We start from the raw sequence: 24498 nt of genomic DNA on the forward strand, positions 1-24498 counted from the left end.
TCTATCTTATTTTTACTAATTTATGGCCTTTCTAAAGTGATAAAATAGTTTCTACAATCTAGAAAGAAAATTTAATGACAAGCTTTTATCTACTAGCTATTAAGAGAAGAAAATACTCTAAAAGCTTTTATAAAGCCTTCCTAAATTGTCTTGAGCTCTTATCAACCAAGATAACTAAATATTAATAAAATCTTTTTCATTTATATTTTCACCATATAGTTGTATTACAACACGACAATGGCTATATTTGGAGAAAGTGATTAAGAACGAGTAGCAAAGACCAAGCTTTTATCCTTATGACAAGGGTCACGATCAGCCACTATAAATACTGCCGAATTCCAAAACCTCGCTTGAGATGTGGACTGGAATGACAAAGTACTTATTAACTAATTTCGATATGGATTGAAGGATAGCGTCAAAGATTTGTTATTAACAATGCCGAAAGTAGAATCTTTGAAATAATTTAATACTCAAGCCATTGCATGCAATAATCATTTATTTGAAAGGCATCAAGAACAAAGATTTGGTTGGAGAAAAACAAGTCAAGTAATGGTGACAACTCCCAAATTTTTTGAAACATATTCGTCAAAGCTTGAATCAATGCAAATTATTTTGATACGTTTTAAACCTCTTACAAAGCAGGAAAAGACTTGACATTACCAAGAGGGGTTGTATTTATATTATGGAGAAACTAAGGTCACAGCTCAACATTGTCTAAAGAAGAAACGCAATTACAAAATTAGGAGCACAATTACCAAAGAAGATAATATGTCGAAAAATGAGTTTTTCCAGTTACAATAGGGACTGTGCGGCTGAAATCATGTGCAACACCTAGTAAAGGTCCTATCCTCTCCTCAGATCCATCACCTTGCTTTATAATAGAAGTATCTTTAGGACCTAATAATCACAAAGTCTTTGCCTTATTAGGTTCAAGAGCCTTAGCATGTTTTATAGACGAAGATTTTCTCAAAAATCAAGAAATACCTTTAGTGAAGAAAGTTAAATCCGTACATGTAGAAGTCATAGATGATCATTCGTTATCTTCTCGAAATGTTACTCATAAAAATATTCTTTTAGATATAGCAATTAAAGATTATAGTAACATAGTAATATTTAATGTAATAAAATCTCCTTCTAATTTGGTTAATTTAGGATTATCATGGCTAGAAAAATATAATCCTCAAATAGATTGGATTTCTTATAACCTTACCTTTTTTGATAGTATAATCTAAGATTGCGTTAGTAAATTAGAAGTACATAAGTCCAGTATGTCCAAACCTTTACTAGTAGGCGCAAAAGCTTTCATGCATATTACAAAAGAAGGATCATCTTTTGCTATATATGCTACATCTATTTCTAATGGTGAAACAACGTCAAGTGGTATTCCTAATCAATATCAAAAATTCCAAGACATTTTTGAAAAGAAGAATGCAAATATTTTTCCTAAGCATCAACCTTATGATTGTTCAATTGATATGTAAGAAGGAGCTCAACCACCATTTGGACCAATCTATAGCTTATCGTAGAACGAATTGGCTGCATTAAAGTACATTGATGAGAATTAGGCAAAGAACTTCATATGCCATTCTAAATCTCTAGCCGAGGCTCTTTTTTTATTTGTAAAGAAGAAAGATGGATCTCTGCATATGTGTGTGGATTATTGAGGACTCAATAAGATCACTATCAAAAATAGGTGTTCTTTGCCTTTGATTTCAAGACCTCTTGACCAACTCAATCAAGCAAAGATCTATACCAAAATAGATCTACGAAGAGCATACAACTTAGTTTGTATCAAAGAAGGAGATGAATGAAAGATTGCTTTTCAAACTAGGTATAGATATTTTGAATATAATGTCATGCCTTTTGGACTCACAAATGGATCAACTTCTTTTCAACATCTTATGAATGATATTTTTTATGAATTTTTAGATGATTTTATTGTTTGTTATTTAGATGACATTCTAATCTACTCTAACACAGAAGAACATGAGCTTCATGTTCATCGTATGTTACAAAAACTTAGAGATGTAGGATTATATACCAACTTGAAAAAGTATGTATTCTACACTACTCAAGTTGACTATTTAGAGTACATCATTTCCAACAAAGGCCTTATGATGGATCCTAAGAAGGTTCAAACTATCATAGATTGGAAGATTCCAAAAATAGTATGAGATGTGCATTACTTTTTGAACTTTGCTAATTATTATCAAATCTTCATCAAGAATTTTTCTCAAATTATAGCTCTACTTACACGTTTGACTTGTAAAGATAAATTTGAGTGGAATAAAGAAACAAAAGCATCATTTGATACTTTAAAGAAGGAGTTTATTTTTGCACCAATCTTATATTGCGTTGACTTCTCTAAGACATTTTTTATAGAAACAGACACGTCAAATTTTGCTATAGGTGCCATATTATCACAAATGGGAAGAGATGACAAACTCCACATAATAGCTTTCTATTCGAAGAAATTTTCAACAGTCGTGATTAGTTATGAGATCCATGGCAAAGAATTCTTTATAATTGTGGATTCATTTCAAAAGTGGCGTCATTATTTAGACAGTACCTCAAGTCTAGTTATCATGTATACAGACCATAAGAACCTTAAGTACATTATGTCAACACGTGTCTTAAATCCTTGTTAAGCTCGTTGAAGCATGTCTTTATCTAGATTTAATTTTAAGATTGTTTATCGATCCAGAAAACAACAAGGTCTATCAAACGCTCTTTTTAGATATTCTTATCTTGCACCAAAAGAATAAGATGCATCTTTTGATCAACAAAGATTAATTCTCTTGAAGCCCGAGCATTTTCATCTTTGAGCTATGAAATCAACATTTATTGATTCAATATTTGTGAAGCAAATTCAATCAAGCATGTTCTCTGATCCTCTTGTTTAGGATATCAAGGATACTTCCTCTAAGTTCCATGATACTTCTAAGTTTGAATTCATGAATAATCTATTATATTTCAAAAGACACCTATATGTTCTAGAAGGTAAAGCTTGTTTATGTGTTCTTCAAGCTTTTCATGACTTTCAAGCAGCAGGACATTTTGGGTACAATAAAACTTTAGAACTAATATCTTGGGATTTTTGGCGGCCACAAATGTGGAAGGTAGTCAAAGATTTTGTACAATCTTATAATGTTTGCTCAAGATCAAAAACTCCTCATCATCGACCAAACGGACTTTTTCAAGCATTACCCATTCCAAAGCAACTATAGTCTTTTATTTCTATAGATTTCATCACGGATCTTCCAAACTCAGATTCTTATGATTCTATATTCATGATAATAGATCGTTTTATCAAGATGGCACATTTTGTACCATGTACAAAATCTATCATAGGTGAAGAAACAACTAAGCTTTTTATTAACAAAATCTATTGCTATCATGGATTACCAAAGGATATTATATCGGATAGGGGGGATTCAATTTGTATCAAGATTTTGGAGAACCCTATTCAAGATTCTAAAGATGGATATAAAGCTTTCTTCAGCTTTTCATCCTCAAACTAATAGACAATAAAATGGGTAAATTGAGTTCTGGAGCAGTATTTGAAATGTACTATTAACTATCATCAAGATGATTAGATAATTCTTTTAGTATTGGTAGAGTTTGTATATAATAATTTGATATATTCTTCCACTCAATAAACATCTTTCTTTACTAATTATCGTTATCATCCACGTCTTGATACTTTTGACTTTTCAAAAGTTGATAATCCTGTGGCGAAAGATTTAACAAATTGCTTGTTAGAGCTATATACAATAATGAAGATACAACTTAAGGAAGCTCAAGAATGGCAAAAGACCAATGCGGATGCCTATCCCAAGGAACAACCACAAGATAATATGGATGACAAGATATAGTTACTTTGTCGTAATATCAAGACTTCTCGTCCTTATGATAAATTAGATTATCTTAGGTTGGAACCTTTTCCTATTTGTGAACAAATCAATCTTGTTACCTATCAATTACATGTACTGGAGTCTATGAAGATCCACCATGTATTTCACGTATCTCTTCTAGAACCGTATAAGACAGTGAATATCTTGGAAAGAAGGCAAATGCCTTTTCTTCCTATAGAAGAGGATAATAACCAAGAATTTGAGGAGGAAGAAGTCTTAGACTCAAGGTGGCACCGAAATAGGTTGGAATATCTTGTTCATTGGCATGGATATGATATAAGTGAACACACATGAGAGCCATTAAAGAATCTTGTAAATGCAACAAAGAAAGTTGAAGTCTTTTATCAATGACATCCATCAAAAGTAAGACAAAGAATAACAAATCGTTTCTATAAAAGAAATAAGATCAAAGAAAAATAACATTCTACCTTCTATCTTTCATTGTAGCTTCTGTGTATTTGTGATGAAATGAAGCACCAACAACCAGTAGATTCAACTCAAGAGCTTTCATTTGTGGACTCACCAGACGAAACATTGTGATTGTCACAACCTTCAAGACAACAAAATCAAGATGAAGATTCTCAAGAATGACATGTCCTTCCTCAAATAGATGACAAGATATAATATTTTTCTATTGTGATTCGGCTACTATATAAAAATAATGTCATTATGTACTTAATATATAATTTATTAAGTAACATGGTCAGAGCCATGTTAGTAGATTTTAGTTGGTTGAAGAATATAATTTCATTATTACCTTGAGAAGAGGTTGATTAAAAAGATTACTATAGAATTTGTATAACTTTAATTTTCTTTTGATAGTAGCTTTTAAGATTGATTTTGGTTGATAGTAACTTCTAAATATTTAGAGTCTTCTTTGTTAGACATTTGTTAGACATTTGTTAGACATTAAAAACTTCTTTTGGTTCTTTTATTTAGTATTTAGAGCATAAATTATATAAATCTTATAAGAAAAAGGATTGAAAAGGGTTCTGGTAAAAAAGGGAGTAATTAAGGCACCAATATAGAAGAATGGAGATAGATGATGAAAATCTCCATTCCTATTGGTCAAAAATCATGACCAATGGACTTTGAAGAGGCTGCCTGAGGCCATATTAGAGATTAGGGTTAGTTTTCTGGAGCTTTTTGAGCTTTAAAGGCTAGGATCAACAAGTTTAGGATTATGGCTATGATTTTTGTCCAAATCTTATATGATTTGGAGTTTATATGAAAGAGATATAGGCCCTCAAAGTTAAGGTATTGATTTGGAAGCTACTATCATTTTTTTCGACATAACGAATGCATACAGAAAGCAATTGAGGATCAGTGATTGCGACTAAAGAGAGCACTTTTGCAGCTATATTTTTTATATACTGCTTGTTGAATTCTAAGTTGAACTAAAGGAATTATTGGATTTTGAAGTCAGCTCATGCAATCTAAGGGTAGTAAGTGACCTGATTTACTAGTGGTTGTATCTTGAGCTATATCTTGAGCAATATGACAAGGTTTTGGCTCAAAATTTCAAGAAATGTATAAATTCATGTTAATAAACGTTTTATATAATTTTGATGACATTTGAATATTAGATTCTTGAGATATTAAGAAAATAATGCTCGGGTGCTTGTAAATTAAGATTTAGAGTATCTGCTAGGATTTTTTAGATGCCAAAAGATCGAGAGTGAATTTACAATTGATTTTTTTTTAGTAAAATTCAAGGGAGATTTTTGCCTTTCCTATAAATTTGAAAGAAAATGAACGTCTAGATTAAGAGTTATAAATTTCTAAAGTTTGAGACAAGAAAACTCTTCGTGGAAAAAATATGTTTTGAAGGGATTTTGTTATATTTTGAGTTTATGCAAATCAAAGGAGTTTTGGAAGCTAAGAAAAGATTCATATAAAAGTTTAAGCTAAACTCTCTATAATTAGATATCTAATATATTCTTTGATAGCAAATCACACCATACAACAACTTGTTTGGTATCACGACCTTAAAAGTGACTCCCGATGTTTAGTGATTTTACTAGAGGTAGAAACAACTCTTGAAGGTGTTCCAAATGTTCTATTTGAAGAAAGTTATGAAGGCCTCAACAATGACCAAATAATAGGGTGGTCTTCTCACCTTGGTATGAGATACTATAGATGGTTGAGAGGATCTATCAACCATCTTCGAAGAGAGCAAAGATCGGAATATGTAGCAAATATAATTTGCCACATTTTAGACTTTGTCAACATATGAAGACCGCTCCTCATGGAACTCATCCCTAAAAGGGAAGGTAATGTCAGGGACATATATATTTACCTCAATAGTTACTTATATGATTAAGTAGAAGTAGATAAATATAGAATACTTTCATAAAATCTTTTAGAGAAGCTTCTTAAAAGCTTCATAGAGGCAGTTTTGACTTTAGATGTATTTGTAGATTAGAAACTTGGCCAAAAAGCTAACCATGTATTAATAGCTTGTGGAACAAGCCAACTACATGGCGTATATATAGATAACTTGCCTTACAAGATAAGACATGTGGCTAGTAAAGTCAACACATGTTGGAGGTCCTATAGGACATCGCTACATAGCTCTTAGTTAGATAGTATATATGGAGGCAAGAGTGAAGCCTTGTCAACACATTTCTAATCTTAGTCTTATTTCAAGACTTTCTAGTCTTCTTATTTTTGGTAATAGCTATTTTAGTTAATATTACATCATCTTTTGAGTGACTTTTTAGTTTTCTTTAGTGATAGAAGAATGTATTGAGGATTTTCTTTCTTTGAGATTCATATCCCTAACAACAGCCATCTCAACCAAATATCTTTAGTTCTATCATTATTGACTACACATGCAATCAAGAATTGAGAAAAATATTGATCTAGATCTGTATCTGATAATAGAGCTATGCTAGTTGTGTAATCACCCACCGCACCCATTTGAACCGTAGTTGAAACTGTCAGGCCTCCCATTGCCATTGAAGATGTCAATGTTCTACTTAATTTCTTTTTAAAATAATCACTATCTTCTCCAATTGTCTTTTTTGAACTTTCAAACCTCCTCAATTTACTATTATTATTCACAAATAATTTTATTGATTGAATTGAAGGTGAAAAGGACAGATTTTGAAATACTCTAAATTGGCCCTTATTAGCAAGCAATTTGTGCCATTTTGAAGAATCAGTATTGTTAAAATTAGGTGTACTTGCTATTAAAAAAGAATCCAATAGAGTATCCAATTCTTATGTGCTTCCTTCACTTTTAATTAATGGACTCAAAAGATACGCTAGACTGTTGACAAAAAATTTTACGAGTGCTCTTTGTAATTTTCTTACTAGTATATATGATTGAAATATTAACAATTTTTCAGGTTCTTGGTATGTTTCGATATGCAAACAGGCATGCAATCATGATTTAATCCAACTCTATTGATGCTTCCTTTTTAGATTCTATTCTTACTCATCTTGTAATAAATTTCTTTCTTGCGCTCTTCCTTGTCTTCTTTTCAAATAGCGTATTATTCTTAGTACAATATTTTTATTTATATTAATCATAGTCTTTCATCATATACTACTGAAATTGCTTTCCATCTCTACTTTAATTACATATTCGGCTTTACTTTTAAATCAACACTAATTTTGTAACCTCTTTGTATGACATTTTCAACCACACGTTCAATAGTTAATTTCTAATGTTCAATATTATTATCAATCACTGGCAGTGGCATCAAAATATAATTTTTATTTTATTTACTTCAAACTAATTTAATTGAAATAAACCTGTATAGGAGAATTCGAACATTAAAAAAGACTATCCGCACGAGTTTAAATGTTATGGACATACAATTAATTATCTCCTGATTAACTAAAAATACACAAGAATGCTACATTGTCCTCTACATTTTATCAAATATTACAATCAATCATTCTATCTTCACATTCATTGTCTCTTCTCTTCTATTAATTTATGACAATAATATGTAATACTATACTTTCTTAAAAGACAACATACAATTACTCCATATTCCTATCACTAGAATCCTCCACATTTAACTGTCATTCTTCTTATACTTTTTCACATAAATCTAGACTCTAAAGACTCCTTCTCAAATGTCAATATTATAATTCTCTCATTCATAACCATTCTTCACTAATACTTCTAATTGTCCACTTACAATTCTCTACTGTATTCAACCACAATAAATTCCATACTTTATTTACAATATTAAATCTCTTTTTCATTCTAAAATTTTACTTCTTATTATTCAAAAACTATCCATTACTCTTCAACTACAAAGAAACAAAGAGATAGCACCAAACTTACCTTGGCTCATAACTATCACATTCTAGATCCTCTTACTTTTTCTTCAACCTACTTATGCTTACCTCAAAATGCCAACCACTACACAATATGATAATAACTATTTTTTCTAAGTGAATCATCGATCTTGCCTTCTAAACTATCCATTCATTAATTTACTAGCTTTTCTTAACTCTATGCACTATGTATTGTAAAACAAAAAAATTCTACCTATTCTACATATGCCAAGATAAAAAAGTATATATTCTACACTACTCAAGTTAAATTCTTAGGATACATCATTTCAAACAATGATTTAATAATGGATTCTAAAAAAGTTCATACAATCATGCACTAGAAGACTCCAATAACATTAAGAGATGTACAATGTTTTTTGGAATTTATCAATTATTATTAGATCTTCATCAAGAATTCTTCTTAAGTTACATACTTAACTTGTAAAGACAAGCTCAAGTGGAATTAAGAAGCAGAAGCATCATTTGAAGTTTTGAAGAAAGCTTTTACTTCTGCACCAATCTTCCATCGCATCGACTTTTCTAAAGCATTTTTTATGGAGACAGATGCATCTGATTTTGCCTTGGATGCACTCTTATCATAAATAGGAGCAAATGGCAAACTTCATCAAATAGCTTTTCATTCAAGAAAATTTTTATCAACCAAGATTAATTATGAGATGCATTACAAGGAACTTCTTGTAATTGTGGATTCTTTTTAAGAATGGTGTCATTATTTTGAAGGCACGTTAAGTCCAGCCACCATGTATATGGATGACAAGAACTTCGAGTATTTCATGTCAATATGTGTTTTGAATCATTGCCAAGCTCATTGGAATATGTCTTTATCAATATTCAAATATAATATGACTTATCGGCAACAAAAACAATAAGGTTTGTTTGATGTCCTTTTTAGACATTTTTATCTTATATCAAAAGAAGGAGAAGTAGCTTTTGACTAACAAAAGATAATTTTATTGAAGCTGAAATAAATTCATCTCCAAGTAATGAAATCAACATTGATTGTTGATTTGACTTTTCTCAAGCAAATCCAAGCAAGTATGTCCTCAAACCTTCTTGTTCATGATATTAAAAATAATTCTTCTCAGTCTTAAGATACTTCCAAATTTGAATTTAAGGAGAACCTATCCTATTTTAAAGGATGCTTAAATATTCGAGAAACAGAAGCACGATTACATACTCTTGAAGCTCATCACAATTTTCCTACAGCATGATATTTTGGATATAATAAGACTTTACAGCTTATATATAGAAATTTTTGGTGGCTTCAAATATGAAAGAATGTTAAAGAATTCGTGCAGATGTGTAATATTTGTTCAAGATCAAAAACTCCTTGTTATCGACCTTATGGACTCCTCCAACCATTACCTATACTAGAACAACTATGGTTTTTTGTGTCTATGGATTTTATCATGGATCTTCCAATTTCAAGTTCATATGATTCCATATTGGTGATCGTAGATCATTTCATCAAGATGGTATATTTTGTACTATATACAAAATCTATCACAGGTGAAGGAATAGCTAAATTCATCTTTAATAATATTTATTGCTATTATGGATTACCAAGGGATATTACATCAGAGAGAAGAGCATAGTTTTTATCAAGATTTTGGAGAATTCTTTTTAAGATATTGAAAGTGGATATAAAACTATCTTTGGCTTTCTACATTTAAATTGATAGACAAATAAAATAAGTAAATCAAGTTTTAGAGTAATATTTAAAGTGTACCATCAACTATCAACAAGATGATTAGACAATTCTTTTGTCATTAGCAAAGTTTTCTTACAATAATTTGATACATTCTTCTATTCAACAAACACCTTTTTTTGCCAATTACGGTTATCATCTACAATTTGACACTTTTGACTTTTAAAAAATTGATAATCTTGTAGCAGAAGCTGTGGCAAATCAATTCTTAGATCTACATGCAAAAATGAAGGCACAACTAAAAGAAGCTTCAGAACAACATGTTCTTCCTTGAATAGATGGCGAGATACAATGCATTTGGTACCATGACCTTAGTAGGGACTCTTAATGTTTAGTGATACTTTTGGAGATAGGAACCACTCTTAATGGTATTACTAATATTTTATTTGAAGGAAGTTATGAAGGCCTTAATAATGATCAAATATTAGGATGGTCTTCTTGCCCTCGTATAGAACATTATCGATGGTTGAAGGAACCTATCAACTACCTTTGAAGAAAAAAAAGATTAGAGTATGTGGCAAATATAGTTCGGCACATCGTGGACTTCATCTACATGTAATCACCGCTCCTTATGAAACTCACCCCTAAAAAAGGAGGATAATATCACGGACATACATATTTATCTTGATAATTATCTAGATAATAAGAATAAGTAGAAATAAGTCAAAGTAGATAAATATGATAATATCTTATGGAAAGCTTTTTAGAAGCTTCATATATGTTGCTTTGCCTTTATACATGTCTATAGGTGATTGGTAGGTTGAAAACTTGGCCAATAAAGAGGCCACATTTCAACATGTTGACCACTTGTAATACAAGTTGGACATATGGAGCACACTTAGGAAACTTGCCTTGCAAATTAGACATGTGTCCTACAAGTTGGACGAGTATTCGAGGTCTTATAGCATGTCGCCACATATTTCTTAGTTAAGTAGTATATATAGAGGTAAGAGTGAAGCCTTCTTCACTCTTGTCAACTCCTTTCTTATTTTTTAGTGTAGTTTTAAGAATCTTATGTTTTTTAGTCTTTGACAATAGTTATTCTAGTTCTTCCTAAGATATACATATTTTCTTCTATTTTTTTACTTTTTTTTTGAGACAAATTCCATAACTTTATGCATCTTCTTTTAGTTTGTGTCCTTCACATCTACCTATGAAGGACATCCAAAAGTAGTATTTAGAGGATAATTCCATAATGAAGATATCAAAGTTCATGCTTCATCATAAGTAGAAGGCTTGAGCCACTATCAATAGCTACAAGGGCCTATGAACTATTTACCTCACAAAAAAAAAAAAAAAAAAAAAAAAAAAATGGAATATATAGCAAATACTATGCAACTGATCTTCAACTTCTTACACATATATTAGCTTGTTGTAATATTCTTTCTTGAAAACCTCAAAGCTAGAAGAAGAAATGATGTCATGGACATACAACTGAAGAAGATTCTAGAAGGTTCCAATAGATTCTAAGAAAGTTCTAAAAGTCATAGGAGGTCCTAGAAGATTTTAGAAGGCTTTAGATGATTTAGGAAGTTGCTGAAGAAGGATCTTAGGCTTGCTTTGTTCTCAAGCCTCATAGAAAATTTTTAAGAAGCTTCTTAGAACCTAATATATATAGGAGTCAAGGTTGAGAGGATCCTTAGTCTCAACAACTCACTTCTTGTACTCTAGCCAAGACCTTCTTCCCTTGTATCTAGTTGTTGTTCTAATATCTAGCTAATTTCATTTCTTGGTCTTGAATCTTTGTCTTGTATATGGTCTCTAATAGTTTAGCGCATCCTAGACTTTATTAACATGTAATCACCACTTCTCGTGGAACTCGTTCCTAGAAGGGAGGATGATATTACGAACATACATATTTATCTTGATAATTATCTAGATAATAAGAATAAATAGAAATAAGTCAAAGTAAATAAATATGATAATATCTTATGAAAAGCTTTTTAGAAGCTTCATAGATGTTGCTTTACCTTTATACATGTCTATAGGTAATTGGTAGGTTGAAAATTTGGCCAACAAAGAGGCCACGTGTTGACATTTTGACCACTTGTAGTATAATTTGGACATATGGCGCACACCTAAAAAACTTGTTTTGCAAATTAGACATGTGTTTTATAAGTTGGACACATATTAGAGGTCCTATAGCATGTCACCATATAGTTCTTAGTTAAGTAATATATATAGAGGCAAGAAGGAGGACTTTTTTACTCTTGTCAATTCATTTCTTGCTTTTAGTTTAGTTTCAAGAGTCTTATGTTTTCTAGTCTTTGGCAATAGCCATTCTAGTTCTTCCTTGAATATACATACTTTCTTCTATTTTGTCACTTTTCTTTTGACACAAATTCTACATGTTTATGTATCTTCTTCCAGTTTGTGTCCTTGAGAAGATATTATATTAGATAAGAAGACTCAATTCATATCAAGATTTTGGAGAATTATTTTTTAAATTTTAAAGATGGATATAAAGCTCTCTTTGGCTTTTCATCCTCAAATTGATGGACAAATGGCATGGATAAATGAAGTTTTGGAATAGTATTTGATGTACACCATCAATTATCATCAAGATGATTGAATAACTATCTTACTATTGATAAAATTTGCATACAATAATTTAGTACATTCTTTTACTTAACAAACATCTTTCTTTGCCAATTATGGTTAACATGCATAACTTGATACTTTTGACTTTTTTAAAGTTAATAATCTTGTAGTGGAAGATTCGAAAAAAAAAAAAAAAAAAAAAAAAAAAAAAACTACATGCAATAATAAAGGCATAGTTAAAAGATGCTCAAGAATGACAAAAGATCAGTTTGGATGCCTATTGCAAAAAACAACTACAATTCAACAACGGTGATCATAATATCATAATTATTTGTCCTTGTGATATGTTGGACTATTGTAGGCTTCAATCTTTTCCTAGTTGTGAAGAAGTTAATCTTATTGCTTATTGATTGCATCTATCAAAGTCTATGAAGATCCATTTCATATTCTACATATCTCTTTTTGAACCAATGCAGAGTAAATATCTAAAGAAGAAGACAAATGCCACTTCTTCTTATAAAAGTGGTTAATAATCAGGAATTCAAAGTGGAAGAAGTCTTAGATTCAAGGTGGCACCAAAATAGGTTAGAGTATCTTATTCATTAGTACGGATATGATATTAGTGAATGCACATGAGAGCCAATAAAGAATAATATCATATATAGCAAAGAAGGTTGAAGATTTTTATTAATGACATCCATCAAAATTAAGAAGAAGAATTGTAAGATCCATAAAAGATGATGACCTACTTCTTGTGGAACTGATTCTTCAAAAGGAAGAAAGGAAATAATGTCACAAACATACATAGTTATTCTAATAATCATTAATATAATTAGGTAGAAATAAGTGAAAATAGAGTAATTTCATAATATCTTTTAGAATAGCTTTCTAAAAGCTTCATATATGTAATTTTGACATTAAACATGTTTGAAGTTGATTAATAGGTTTGAAACTTGGTCAAAAAATTAATTACATATTAGTAGCTTAGAAAATAAGTTAATTATTTGGCGCACATGTAGAGAACTTGTCTTTGAAATTAAAATACATATTTTGTAAAGTCAACATATATTGGAGGTCCTATAGAATATCACCACATAACTTCTAGTTAGATAGTCTATATAAAAGCAAGAGTGAAGCCTCCTTCACTCTTGTGTACATCTTTTTAGTTCTTAATCTTATTTTTAGGCTTTTTATTCTTCTTATCTTTGGCAATAGCCATTCTAATTCAATAAGCTATGTTTTTAAGTAATTTCTTAGTCTTTTTAGTAACACAAGAGTGTATTGAGGATTTCTTTGAGATTCATGTCCTTGACACTATCACAACCTTTTAGATGATGTAATAGAAATAAAGACATTTAAAAAGAACATGTTCTTCTTTAAATAGATGTTGAAATATAATGTATTGGATATCATAATTTTAGAAGAAACTTCCAATATTTGATGATATTATTAAAGATAAAAACCATCTTTGACGGAATTAGAAATGTTTTTATTTGAAAGAAGCTATAAAGGCTTTAACAACAATCAAATAATGTCATGTTAAAAAGAGACATAAAATATACAAATAATATAAAATTTTGTGAGAATTTAGATTTAAAATTTTAAGATATTATTCCTTTTTTTATAAGCTTTTCAAAAAGCTCTCACTTCTTCTAAGAAAAATTAGTATAAACAAGTAGTATCTTTTTGGATAAAAAAAGAGCCAACTACTATTTAGGATTATTCTTTGAAAGTTTATTTAGAGCATATTTCGAATTTGAATTTGAAATTTTGAGAAGTTATTTGTCTCTTTATAAGCTTTTCAAAAATCTCTTATTTACTTTAAGAAAAATTAATATGAATTAGCAGTGCTTCTTTGGATAGTAAAAGAGTTAGCCGCTCTTCAAGATTTTTTTTTTCTTTGGAGGTTTTTTTAAAGTACATTTTGAATTTAGATTTGAAATTTTGAAGAATTTTTTTTTTTTTTTTTTTTTTTTTTTTAGATTTCCAAATTATTCTTACTTACTCAAAGAAAAATCAGTATAAAGATGTGATTTATTTTTGAATAAAGAGAGAAATAGTTATTCTTTAAGGTTATTTTGAGAGATTTTTCTTTAAGGGGGTTTTTTCATAATATGGATAATATTTTTTTATGAGATTTTAAAGGAATGTTATTTTTTTTGTTATATCTTTAAGAAAATTTTATTAGTTTCAAGAAGAATTGATATAAAGTTGTAATGTATTTCTTTAAAAAAAAAATCAATTTTTTTTCAATTTATTTTTTAGGATTTTTCTTTAGAGGTTTTTTCATAATGTATTTAGTGTTTTATTTTGAAAAAAAAAATTATTAGCTTTCTAGATTGCACCCACTTTTTTTAAGAAGAATTTTTATGAAGATGTAATATATTTTTGAATAATAAAAGAGAATTAGCTACTCTTCAAGATTTTCTTTTGAAAATTTTCTTCAAGGTTTTTCTTTGGAATTTTTCTCTTTGTATGTTTAGTGTTTTTTAATGAGATTTTGAAAGAATTTTTTTTTTTAGCTTTTTAGATTACTTTTATTTGCTTCAAGAAGAGTTAATATGAAGATATAACATATTTTTAAATAAAAAAAAGAGAGATAGCCACTCTTTAAGATTTTTCTTTAGAAATTTTCTTCAAGGTTGTTCTTTGGGATTTTTTTCATTGTATGTTTAGTTTCTTATATTGAAATTTTGAAAGAAGTTTTTTTTTTTTTTTGGATTTTTAAAAAGCCCTTATTTTCTCTAAAAAGAGTTAGAATAAAGGTGTAGTGCATTTTTAAATGAAGAGAGAGTTAGCCACTCTTCAAGGTTTTTATTTCGAATTTTATTTCAAGATTTTTCTTTGGGAGTTTTTTATATTATTTATTTGATTTTGAATTTATATTTTGAAGACTTATTTCTTTCTTTATAAAATTTTTATGAAGCTCTTAGTTGCTCTAAGAAGAATTAGTATAAAATTGTAGTACCTTTTTGGATAAAGAGAAGTCAATTTCCTTATGTTGATATAAATTGTGGCTTTGTTTATTCATAAAATATGTTATATAGAGTTTTAAGAAGTAAAATTTGATGTACATATGTATAAACTGAGTAGCTCTATAAAAAGCCATGACATACTTATATCTAGTAAAGTATAGAGCTATAATAATTAATTGAATGAAGAAGGGGTGACAACTCACATACTATCATGAATATGAAGTAGTAGAGTTCATTTGAATGAAAGATATTATTTGACCACACTTATTTACAACCATAAATTCTATATTTTTCTAAAGTAAATAATTTTATTTGATACTACCCTATAATGGAACATTAATAATAGCTAAGAGGACCTATCAACTACTTTCAAAAGAAACAAAGATTAGAATATGTGGCAAATACAATTTATTATAACTTGGACTTCATCAACATATGATCATTGCTCTTTAAAGAACTTATCTCTATAAAGGGAGGTAATATTATAGACATACATATTTATTCTAATAAGCAGTTAGATAATATGAATATATAGAAATAAATTAATGTAATTAATTTGATAATATCTTATAAAAAAGCTTCTTAAAAGCTTTATAAACAAAACTTTGACTTTAAACATATTTACAGTTAATTAGTAGATTAGAAACTTGGCCAAAAAATTAGCCACATGTTACATATATTAGTAGCTTTTGATACAAGCTTATTACATAGCGTAGATATAGAAAACTTATCTTGCAAGTTAAAATATGTGTCTTTCAAGTTGGACACATATCCAAGGTCCTATAGAACATTGACATATAATTCCTAATTAGATAGTATATATAGAAGCAAGAGTGAAGCCTTCTTTATTCTTGTCAATGTCTTTATAATCTTTGGTCTTGTTTCAAGACTTTTTAATCTTTTTGTTTTTAGAGTTAGTCATTCTAGTTTAATATTATACCATCTTTGAGAGATTTTTTAATCTTTTTGAGTGAGACAAGAATATTTTGATTTTTTTAGTTCTTTGAGATTCATGTCCTTAGCAAATGCTTATTATGCATCAAATTTGGCTACTGCCTCAATTAATATGAAGAGAAATTAATCAAAAAGTTATAAAAATAAAAAATAATTATTCAATAATTGTACCATCTTAAGTAATTCATATAAATGCATTAGTTTTAAAATCAAAATTATTCTTCTAAAAAAATTTGATAATACTAAATCTAAGTTTTGAAAATCCATTAATCAAGTAAAATTCGATATTCAACTCCCACCTTTCATTTATTTAACTCATATATTTCAAGTAGGATTTATTAAAAAAATATATATATATATTTGATCTTTTTTTTTTGTTGTTTTTAAAAAAAATATTTTATATCAAATTACTTGAATTTATTTTTTATAGAAATTTAGATTTATGTATAGAAAAAAATTTAATTTAAATTTTTTTGGATCATTGTAGAATATAGATCTTTATAATTTGTAGAATAATTTACAAAATTAAAATTAAAGAAAAATATTTATTTGTATCAACATACTCATCACAATTTTTAAAATTAAAAATTGATATCATGTAGAATAATACTTTATTTATTATTTCTTGTATTCATAGACAATAATATAGTATAAAGAAATTATTGCTCAACTTGTTTGATCCTCAAACTTAAGTTATCTTAAGTAGAATAGAAAATCTTCATACAACAACAAAGAAGGCTCAAGAACCAAAAAAAAAAAAAACAAAACAAAACAAAAAAAAAACAAAAAACAAAAAACAAAACAAAACAAAACTAATGCATTTGTTTTTAGAAATGAATAATTTCTATTCAATATTGGTAATAAAATATGATTATTTTGTCATAAAATTAAGACTAATAAATTTTGCAACAAATTGGATTATCAATAATTTCATGTATTTGCCATCTAAAAATTATATTTTTATTTCATATTAATTATAAATATTGCTATCAATAAATATTTACCACATATTTTATGTATCTATTTTTAAATTTTATATTACAATCAACATAGAAAAGAAAAATAAATAAATAAATAAATTCACCACCACTTCTCATTAAAATAGATAGTAACAAAGAGTTTGAAGAGAAAGAAGACTTGGATTTGAGGAGAAATTAAACTAAATTAGAATATCTTGTACATTAGTGTAGATATGTTGTCAATCTAAGAAGCTATTGTAAAAAAAAATGAGTGTATTTATAATTATTTATTCAATAAAAATAATTAATTTTTATCTTAAATTTTCATTTAGTATGAAATTTTATTTAAATATCATCTAATATATATTTTTAACATAAGTATGTAATTTTATTTTTAGAAAAAGATTCTATTTTTATTTTAATCTTATTCATTTATGTGTTATTATGTTACTTTGTTTTTGATACAGTAGGAATAAATCCTTGGAGTAAGCTCTATCAAGGTTAGTTGAAATTTCATAACTAATATTCAAATTGCCAAACTCAATAATACTATTTTATAATGTTTGGGTAACATCACATCCTTTGATATTTTCAAGTGTGCTTGTGCTCGTTTGAGAATTAGGGTTGGATTGTGGAGGGGCCACATGTTGTTGTTGTTGTTGTTCAGTTGCAAAAAATGCGTCACGCTCGCTGCGTCGTAGACAACGCGTGAGAATGAATGGATTCGCACAAAGGAGAATGATGTGCCCATCAATGCCACCACAGTTGTGTTCTTCTGTGCACAACTGGCAATGACTTGTTTATACTTGCTCATGTTTATTTATATATTTAATTGATTCTCGATGCCTCACCATGGCCTCATCCGAACTGCTTCTGTGTACTGCAGTTTTTAAAAAACGATAGTACAACACAGATTAGTTACTGGGCATCTTCGTGGAGTGTCGAGTGCGGAGGATGCGAAACACCCAATTTTTGTGTGCAGTAGATATTATTGTTGAGAAGGCTCCTTCTCAAATTACCAGCATGATTGTGCAATTCGGAAGGAGTCGTTGAAAAGGGTATTTGCGTGAACGTTTCAAGTGGGGACAACAGCTAGATAAGCTTGGAAGTTTGCTGCTCTTTTGGTAATCTTTAAGCATAAGAAAACTTTGTTCTTCTTCTTTCAATTTTTCTATGCCTTGGATTCACGCGTTTCCTTCTGAGATCCTCAGTCCCAAGCGGCCTTGTATCAGAAGTATGCCATTACTGGAGAAGATTCGGACCATTCCCAGCGGAACCACGGAAATAAGTAAATAAATAAATAACGAATAAAAAGGAAGAAAAAGGGAACCATTTCACATCAGCTCAAAGCAACATTAAGCAAAGGAAAGGTCTATATCCATTATGCATGTATTTTTTTTTTTTGCGTCGCTGGTCAAGATTGACACCCATCATTTGCAGAGATGTACCGTTGAGACTTCGAAATATACTGACATTGCATTTGAGTAGAGCAGGCTACCGTTACATTTTCCACTAAGTTAAATTAACATTTTTACGGCACAACATGGGAACAAAATAGGAAGGCAACCTCCCTATCGTGAATACACTCATCAGCAAAACGAAGTGGAGAAGGGGGAGTCAAGGAAACATCGCACAACTGCATATAGATTGGAAAGACTGAAATAAGGATGACGAGTGACAAAATTTGATCCGAGAGAATGCTCGTCATTTATTTAACCGATTCCATTCTCCGTATGTAAATAAATGACGAGCATTCTCCGGCGTCAAAGTTTCCTATTGTGGAAAAAAATGAGAAGCTGAATTTGCGGCTCATAACAACACAGCAAGACCAACCAAACAAATAAATAAAACCAAAGTATTGATTATTGCACGAATCCAACATTCGTCTCTTATTGCAAGGTCATGTAACGAAAAATTACACCTTTATAACAAATTTAATAAGCTCCGTCAGCATCAGAATCACAACTACAGTTCATCACGGGTTTATACAACAAGTGCAAAGTACAGGTCTTTAATCTGATACTTCCACAACTTTCACCCTACTTCAAGGAATCCTACATGTAGTCAGAGAAGCACAACTAACCAACTCTTTGGTAGAGGTCTCAACAAGAAACAACACAAGCTGACAGAAATCTAGATGGAGAATCATCAGGACAAGGGACATCATCTCGGCTACATACAACCGCAAACGCTATGGCCAGCAGTAAGTGCGGTGTGCATTGCTCTAGTCATATCTAACACACGTTAAACAAGAATTCACACACACGCATTCGATCTAGTTAGGGTCAAGTAAATCCAAGCCTGCAGACTCTCTGTGTGTCCAGGGGACATGTTCCCTAACTAGATATCTGTTCGCACGAAGTGCAAATCGATTGCTAAGATTGGCACTGCAGCAACATATGTATCTGCTGACGCTCAGTCGCCGATTCTGTTACTATGTTAATTAGGATGGGAGAGGATGTATGTGCCTTTAAATTCTTTCTTTAACATCCTTAGTTTGATCATGTTTCATGTTCAGATTCTGCAACTTACATATGAGCGCGTGAGAACTGTTAAGTTTTTATTAGCAGTGAGGAGGTCCTCGTGCATCGCACTTGTCCCAAATCCATGGGGGAATACTCAAAACTCAGGACAAATGAGATATCGTGGAGGATATGCTTAAAGCAGAACCTGTTACCCCGAAAAAAAATAGCATGCAGAAGAATTTACACAGGATCCTAGAGGATTCTGAATGTTCACAGGACACCTTAAGTACGCACCAATGGGTGAAACAGGCCGTGCAGATATCAACGGAAACCACACGCGTCAATGGTAGATGTAGAACTAATTAGTGTCAGGTGCCCAATGTAGGCGAACTGGGCTATTGTCTATTTCATAGACGGGTTGGCCTCTTTTATGGTAACGACATAAAAGCATCCACGTACAAGGCGCATTCCATGTGGATGCCGAACACATATTATGAAAAATTTAATCAGGAAACCCCTATGCTACACTATCTATCCCAGAAGAGTTTTACACCAAATTTCTTTAGGCACTGGCAGCGACAACTGGAGCAGCAGCTGGGGCAGCTGGCTGAAGAGTACTGTGTGCGGAGTTCTTCGGTAGAAGCCTCCTAACAATTTTTTGAAAGAACTTGTTCTTAGGTTTGTCCTCCTTTACCACAGCCTTCTCCTCCACACCCTCAGAAGGGGCTACTTGGGTCTCTTCCGTTGCAGGAGTTGCCTCGTCAGCCACTACTGCCGGTGCCTCAGCAGCAGGTGTGGCTTCTGCTACAGCTGGTGGTGTGGTTGTCTCAGCAACAGGCTCAGCTACGGCGGGTGCTGTGGTCTGCGTTTCACAAATGTTCACAATTAGGAACTCCGATTACAGTCAGTGAACTAACACTGACTGAAATTAACCCACAAAAGTAACTGCCTTGAAAATCTGATTTCTCACCTCTGTCTCAGGAGGAGTCGAGACGGGCACACTCTCGGCTTCCTTCGCCGCCTCCACAATAGCTGAGGGAGCTGCTGCAGCTGGCGTAGTACCCTGCTTCGTTTCAGGAATAGCTCCACTGAAGGAGTGGCTCTTTGTGAAGAATGACTTCTTCACTAACTTATTGAAAAAGTTCTTGCCTTCGCTTACCTTCTCTTGGAGCTTCTCACCAGTGGAGGGCTTGCTCTCGGTTGTGGCAGCAGGTGGGGTGGTCTCTGACGCGGGAGAGGCCTGAACTGCAGGGGACGGTTCGGCGGTTTCAGCTACTTCCTCCTTAGGAGCCTCCTTCGGAGCTTCCTTCGATGGAGCCTCTTTCGAAGGAGACTCCTTGTTCTTGCTGATCTTTGGAAACTCGAAGGTCTTCTTAAACTTCTGAAATAAAGAAGGATGGTCCGATTTTGTTGGGGCAGGAGCATCTGTGGCTTTCATCTCCACTGCTTATCGCATTGACACAAAAAACCGATTTATTTTAGACCAACAGGCACTGCGGAAATAGTTAAACTCTATTATAATGACCAGACTCAAAGTACTAACAACGCCAACCTTCCTAATTCCGCTAATCAAGAGAAGAACTTTACCAGCAGGGGCGACATCCTCCTTAATATCCACAGGAATCTCGACAGCCTCGACCTTCACATCCTTAGATTCCTCAGTTGCGGGGACAGAACATTCCGCTGGAGGAGCAGAGGTCTCAACAGCAGGGGCAGGAGCTTCGACCACAGTCTCTTGAGAAGCCTCGGCAGCTTCTGGTGCCGAAGGTTTCTCGGCTTCGGCTGCTGGAGAATAATCATGATAACCATTGTTAAAAAGATTGGAATTTATGAAAAGGTTCCTTAGGACGTCAAAAGAAAACCTCAGGTAGCATAAAGAGATGTATTCAAAACCATTACAATCGATACCAACATTGGTAGTTTTGACGAAGAAACTTGGTATTAAAATGATTTCTAAAGCCGCTGGCATGAACTTGTAACAACAGATTCAGTAGCTACTGCAATCATTCTAAAAGTCATCCCAGGCGTCCATTAAAACGAATCTGAGAGTCTTAATGCAACGACTCCTTTCACACTTAGTGTATGTGAAAGCCTAAAATGGCCTGGCATCCGGATCATGGCTATGCGGGACTTCAGTGGTCTGGGATAATGAACAAGAGTGCAAGAAGAGGCCATCTGATGGGACTATGTGAGCTAAGGAAACAAAACCCAATCTTGGTACTGCTCGTGAAAGGAGATTTCGGAGCCTTAAAAGTAGAGAAAGAGGAAGGTGCTTAAGAAGACTTTGTACCTTCGAAGGCATTTAGTAAGTTGTATACTATTGAAGCAAATTGTATCTTAAGTTTTAAAGCCCATATTTCAATATTTGGGATGATAATGTTGTTCGATATAATCAAGGTGAAGGGAGTCTCTCATTTCTGCTAGAACGAAAACCCGGCTCTCCTCACCCAAAACAACATAGATTTTCGAAACTTCACAAAAAATGATGATGTTAAACGCAAGAAGGCTGTAGAACGTACTCGCTGGTTCATCGACCGCTGGTTTCTCAGTCGTGAGCTCTTCAGACTTAGGAGGTGATGCCGGTGCAGCCTCCGGGGCTACTGAAGGCACTGCCTCTACTTTCTCAACCTCGGGGGCGACGTCGGCGATCTTGGCAGTGGATTCGGCCATCTCTTAATTACCGAGAAGTACAGAACTCGCACTAGCACTCTTCAAAGAGAAACGAGCTTGAGAACAGGAAAGATCAAGCAAATATGACTGCCTGAAAGGTATCAACAACAATGTTAGAGGTCCCGATCCAGGTTTTCCCTCTTGTAGTAATGAAGCCAAAACATGGTCTGCACAACTACAGCATTATCACCACCGACTACAGCGTCTGGAAGGTAGTTTAAAACTGTAGAAACATAGCATACTCTCTGACGATCCAACGCAGGCGATAAAAATGCCTGTCAAAATCTGATAAAATGTGAAGGTCCGTAGACACTTCGCCTGGAAACATTCACGCACCGAATAAGATTCTAGAATAAAAACGAGGAATTTCCTCAACAAAGACTTCACTACGAGACCAACTACAACTCCGTTTTCGGTCCTCTTCAGCTGGAAGAGAAGACAAACTTGTTGTTGTTCGCAAAATACAGAGGAGACATTCATGCATGAAAAAAAGATCTTCCCCGAATGCAAGGAACAGGGAGTGCAGCACAGTGCAGAAAGTATAACCTGTGTGACTGAGACTACTCCGTGATGAGCAGGAGATGAAAGTTATATGTAGAAAGAAAACACAACGCGAAAATAACAAACAAGAACAGGAGAAGAAGGGAACTCGAAAAAGCAAGAAGAAGAGCAGGAGACAGAAGAGAGAGAGAGGAGGGATGGAGGACTCCTGAGACGCCGTGCACCAGGAGAGGATTCTAGATGTGTAATGTAAGCTACCGGGTGGTTAAGTATGGGAACGGGAAGCGAGAAGCGCGCAGGGAAGGTTTGATACTGGTGTGGAGGCGCGCGAGCTCCACGGATCCAGGCAATTCCGCAATAACACTAGACACGGTGTGATGCCAGAGAAGGGAAGTGTCAAAACAAGCAGCCAGCTACAGGAGCGGCGAGCTACGGGGGCGCTCCGCCGGGCTGCACGTCCGTCCTTTGCGTCGGTCAGGCCCGGGAAAACCCCATCTCCACCACCCTGTCTCCATTACCCCTGTCCCTCCTTCCCTTCGCCCGCGCTTCCGGTAACTCCACCCCTTTCACGGCAACACCCCGATTGAGCTTGCAGACGCACAACCAAAAGGGGGTGTGGACAAAACTGTCACGGTACTCCACCTCAGCAAGAGTAAAGCGCCATGGCTGCAATATTTTTCACTCTTGCTCTCTGGGGGGCGGTACACGGGCTGTGAAACTCAAAACCCCCGCCAGAGTTTACAAGTGCGGGACGGGGCGTACACTCGCAAATTTGGGAATTTAAAATAAGAGTTTTAACTGATCGCGAGGAGTGTATTACAGTTGTGTTCGTGGGGTGGGTGGGAGTGGCCCGGCGTTTAAGTGTTGTGGTCGCTTTCTATTCTGGTCCACGATCGTCTCTCACACCCTTGTTTTGCTCTCTCTGGGTGCCCCCACCTTTGCGTTGCCTGAAAGGAAGCGCTCCTCGATGCATCCATTGATGAATGGATGGATGTGTCGATGGATTACGGCCTCGCATCCTTATTCAATCCATCTGGAGCTTCCTAACAGCTATGCTTCACGCGCTGTGAGGGCCTGTTCGTCGGCAACTTCGCACCTTGCCCGACATCGTTCATCCGTTTAGGTTGGGAGATTGTTTGAAACGCTCTGGTGTCGGGAACAGCGGGCAGCTGCCCTAAAACTTTTGCAATCATTGATTCCATCTCTGAGGAGTTAGCGGAATTCCAGCGGCTATGCTCAGATGCCGTCGAGAGAGATTTCTGGATCCCCACATGCTCTCGCCTCGCTTCCAGTCACAAGCCCACTGTCACGGTTATGTCTAAGATAGGCTTCCTCTGCTGCCCTCCTCTCATTTAGGGTTAGTTTGGCTTTGTAATTTGGGGCTGATTTGAAGATTCCCCGGGCCGTGGCTGCGGTGGCTTCCGGAGCAGCATTAACACTTCGCAGCTGCACACAGAGACTGGTGTGCTGGACTTCTGGCTGGGACCCATC

At 33.2% G+C, this 24498-nt stretch overlaps 1 protein-coding gene across 7 annotated transcripts; it reads right to left on the reverse strand.

Annotated features, from left to right (window-relative positions):
• Positions 1-20012: 20012 nt before the first annotated feature.
• On the reverse strand, positions 20013-23780 carry LOC112291531 (uncharacterized). 7 transcript variants are annotated; one of them, XM_024539090.3, is made up of 5 exons: positions 23266-23780; positions 22356-22597; positions 21424-21621; positions 20807-21282; positions 20013-20698 (listed from the first exon to the last, which is right to left on the reverse strand). In XM_024539090.3, exons 2-5 carry the CDS (start codon positions 22504-22506, stop codon positions 20399-20401), a joined length of 1125 nt encoding a protein of 374 aa, XP_024394858.1. In that variant the 5' UTR covers positions 22507-22597; positions 23266-23780; the 3' UTR covers positions 20013-20398. The 7 variants fall into 7 exon arrangements, with proteins under 7 accessions (XP_024394858.1, XP_024394886.1, XP_090106601.1 ...); XM_024539118.3 differs by lacking the exon at positions 23266-23780 and adding an exon at positions 23053-23236 and having other exon boundaries at positions 21424-21618; XM_090250475.1 differs by having other exon boundaries at positions 20199-20698; positions 20807-21279; positions 21424-21618; positions 23266-23570.
• Between the last annotated feature and the right edge of the window lie 718 nt (positions 23781-24498).

The sequence above is a fragment of the Physcomitrium patens genome, chromosome 1, assembly GCF_059467195.1.
Source record: "Physcomitrium patens ecotype Gransden chromosome 1, ASM5946719v1, whole genome shotgun sequence".
NCBI classification, from domain to species: Eukaryota; Viridiplantae; Streptophyta; class Bryopsida; order Funariales; family Funariaceae; genus Physcomitrium; species Physcomitrium patens.

Bases quoted from the DNA above. Each gene is read 5' to 3' on its own strand.
- LOC112291531 (XM_024539090.3), bottom strand. From the start codon at position 22,506: ATGGCCGAATCCACTGCCAAGATCGCCGACGTCGCCCCCGAGGTTGAG. The intron at 21,622-22,355 runs GTACGTTCTACA...ATTATTCTCCAG, and splicing joins AGCGGTCGATGAACCAGCGA to CAGCCGAAGCCGAGAAACCT. The intron at 21,283-21,423 runs GTAAAGTTCTTC...CAATGCGATAAG, and splicing joins GGAGGATGTCGCCCCTGCTG to CAGTGGAGATGAAAGCCACA.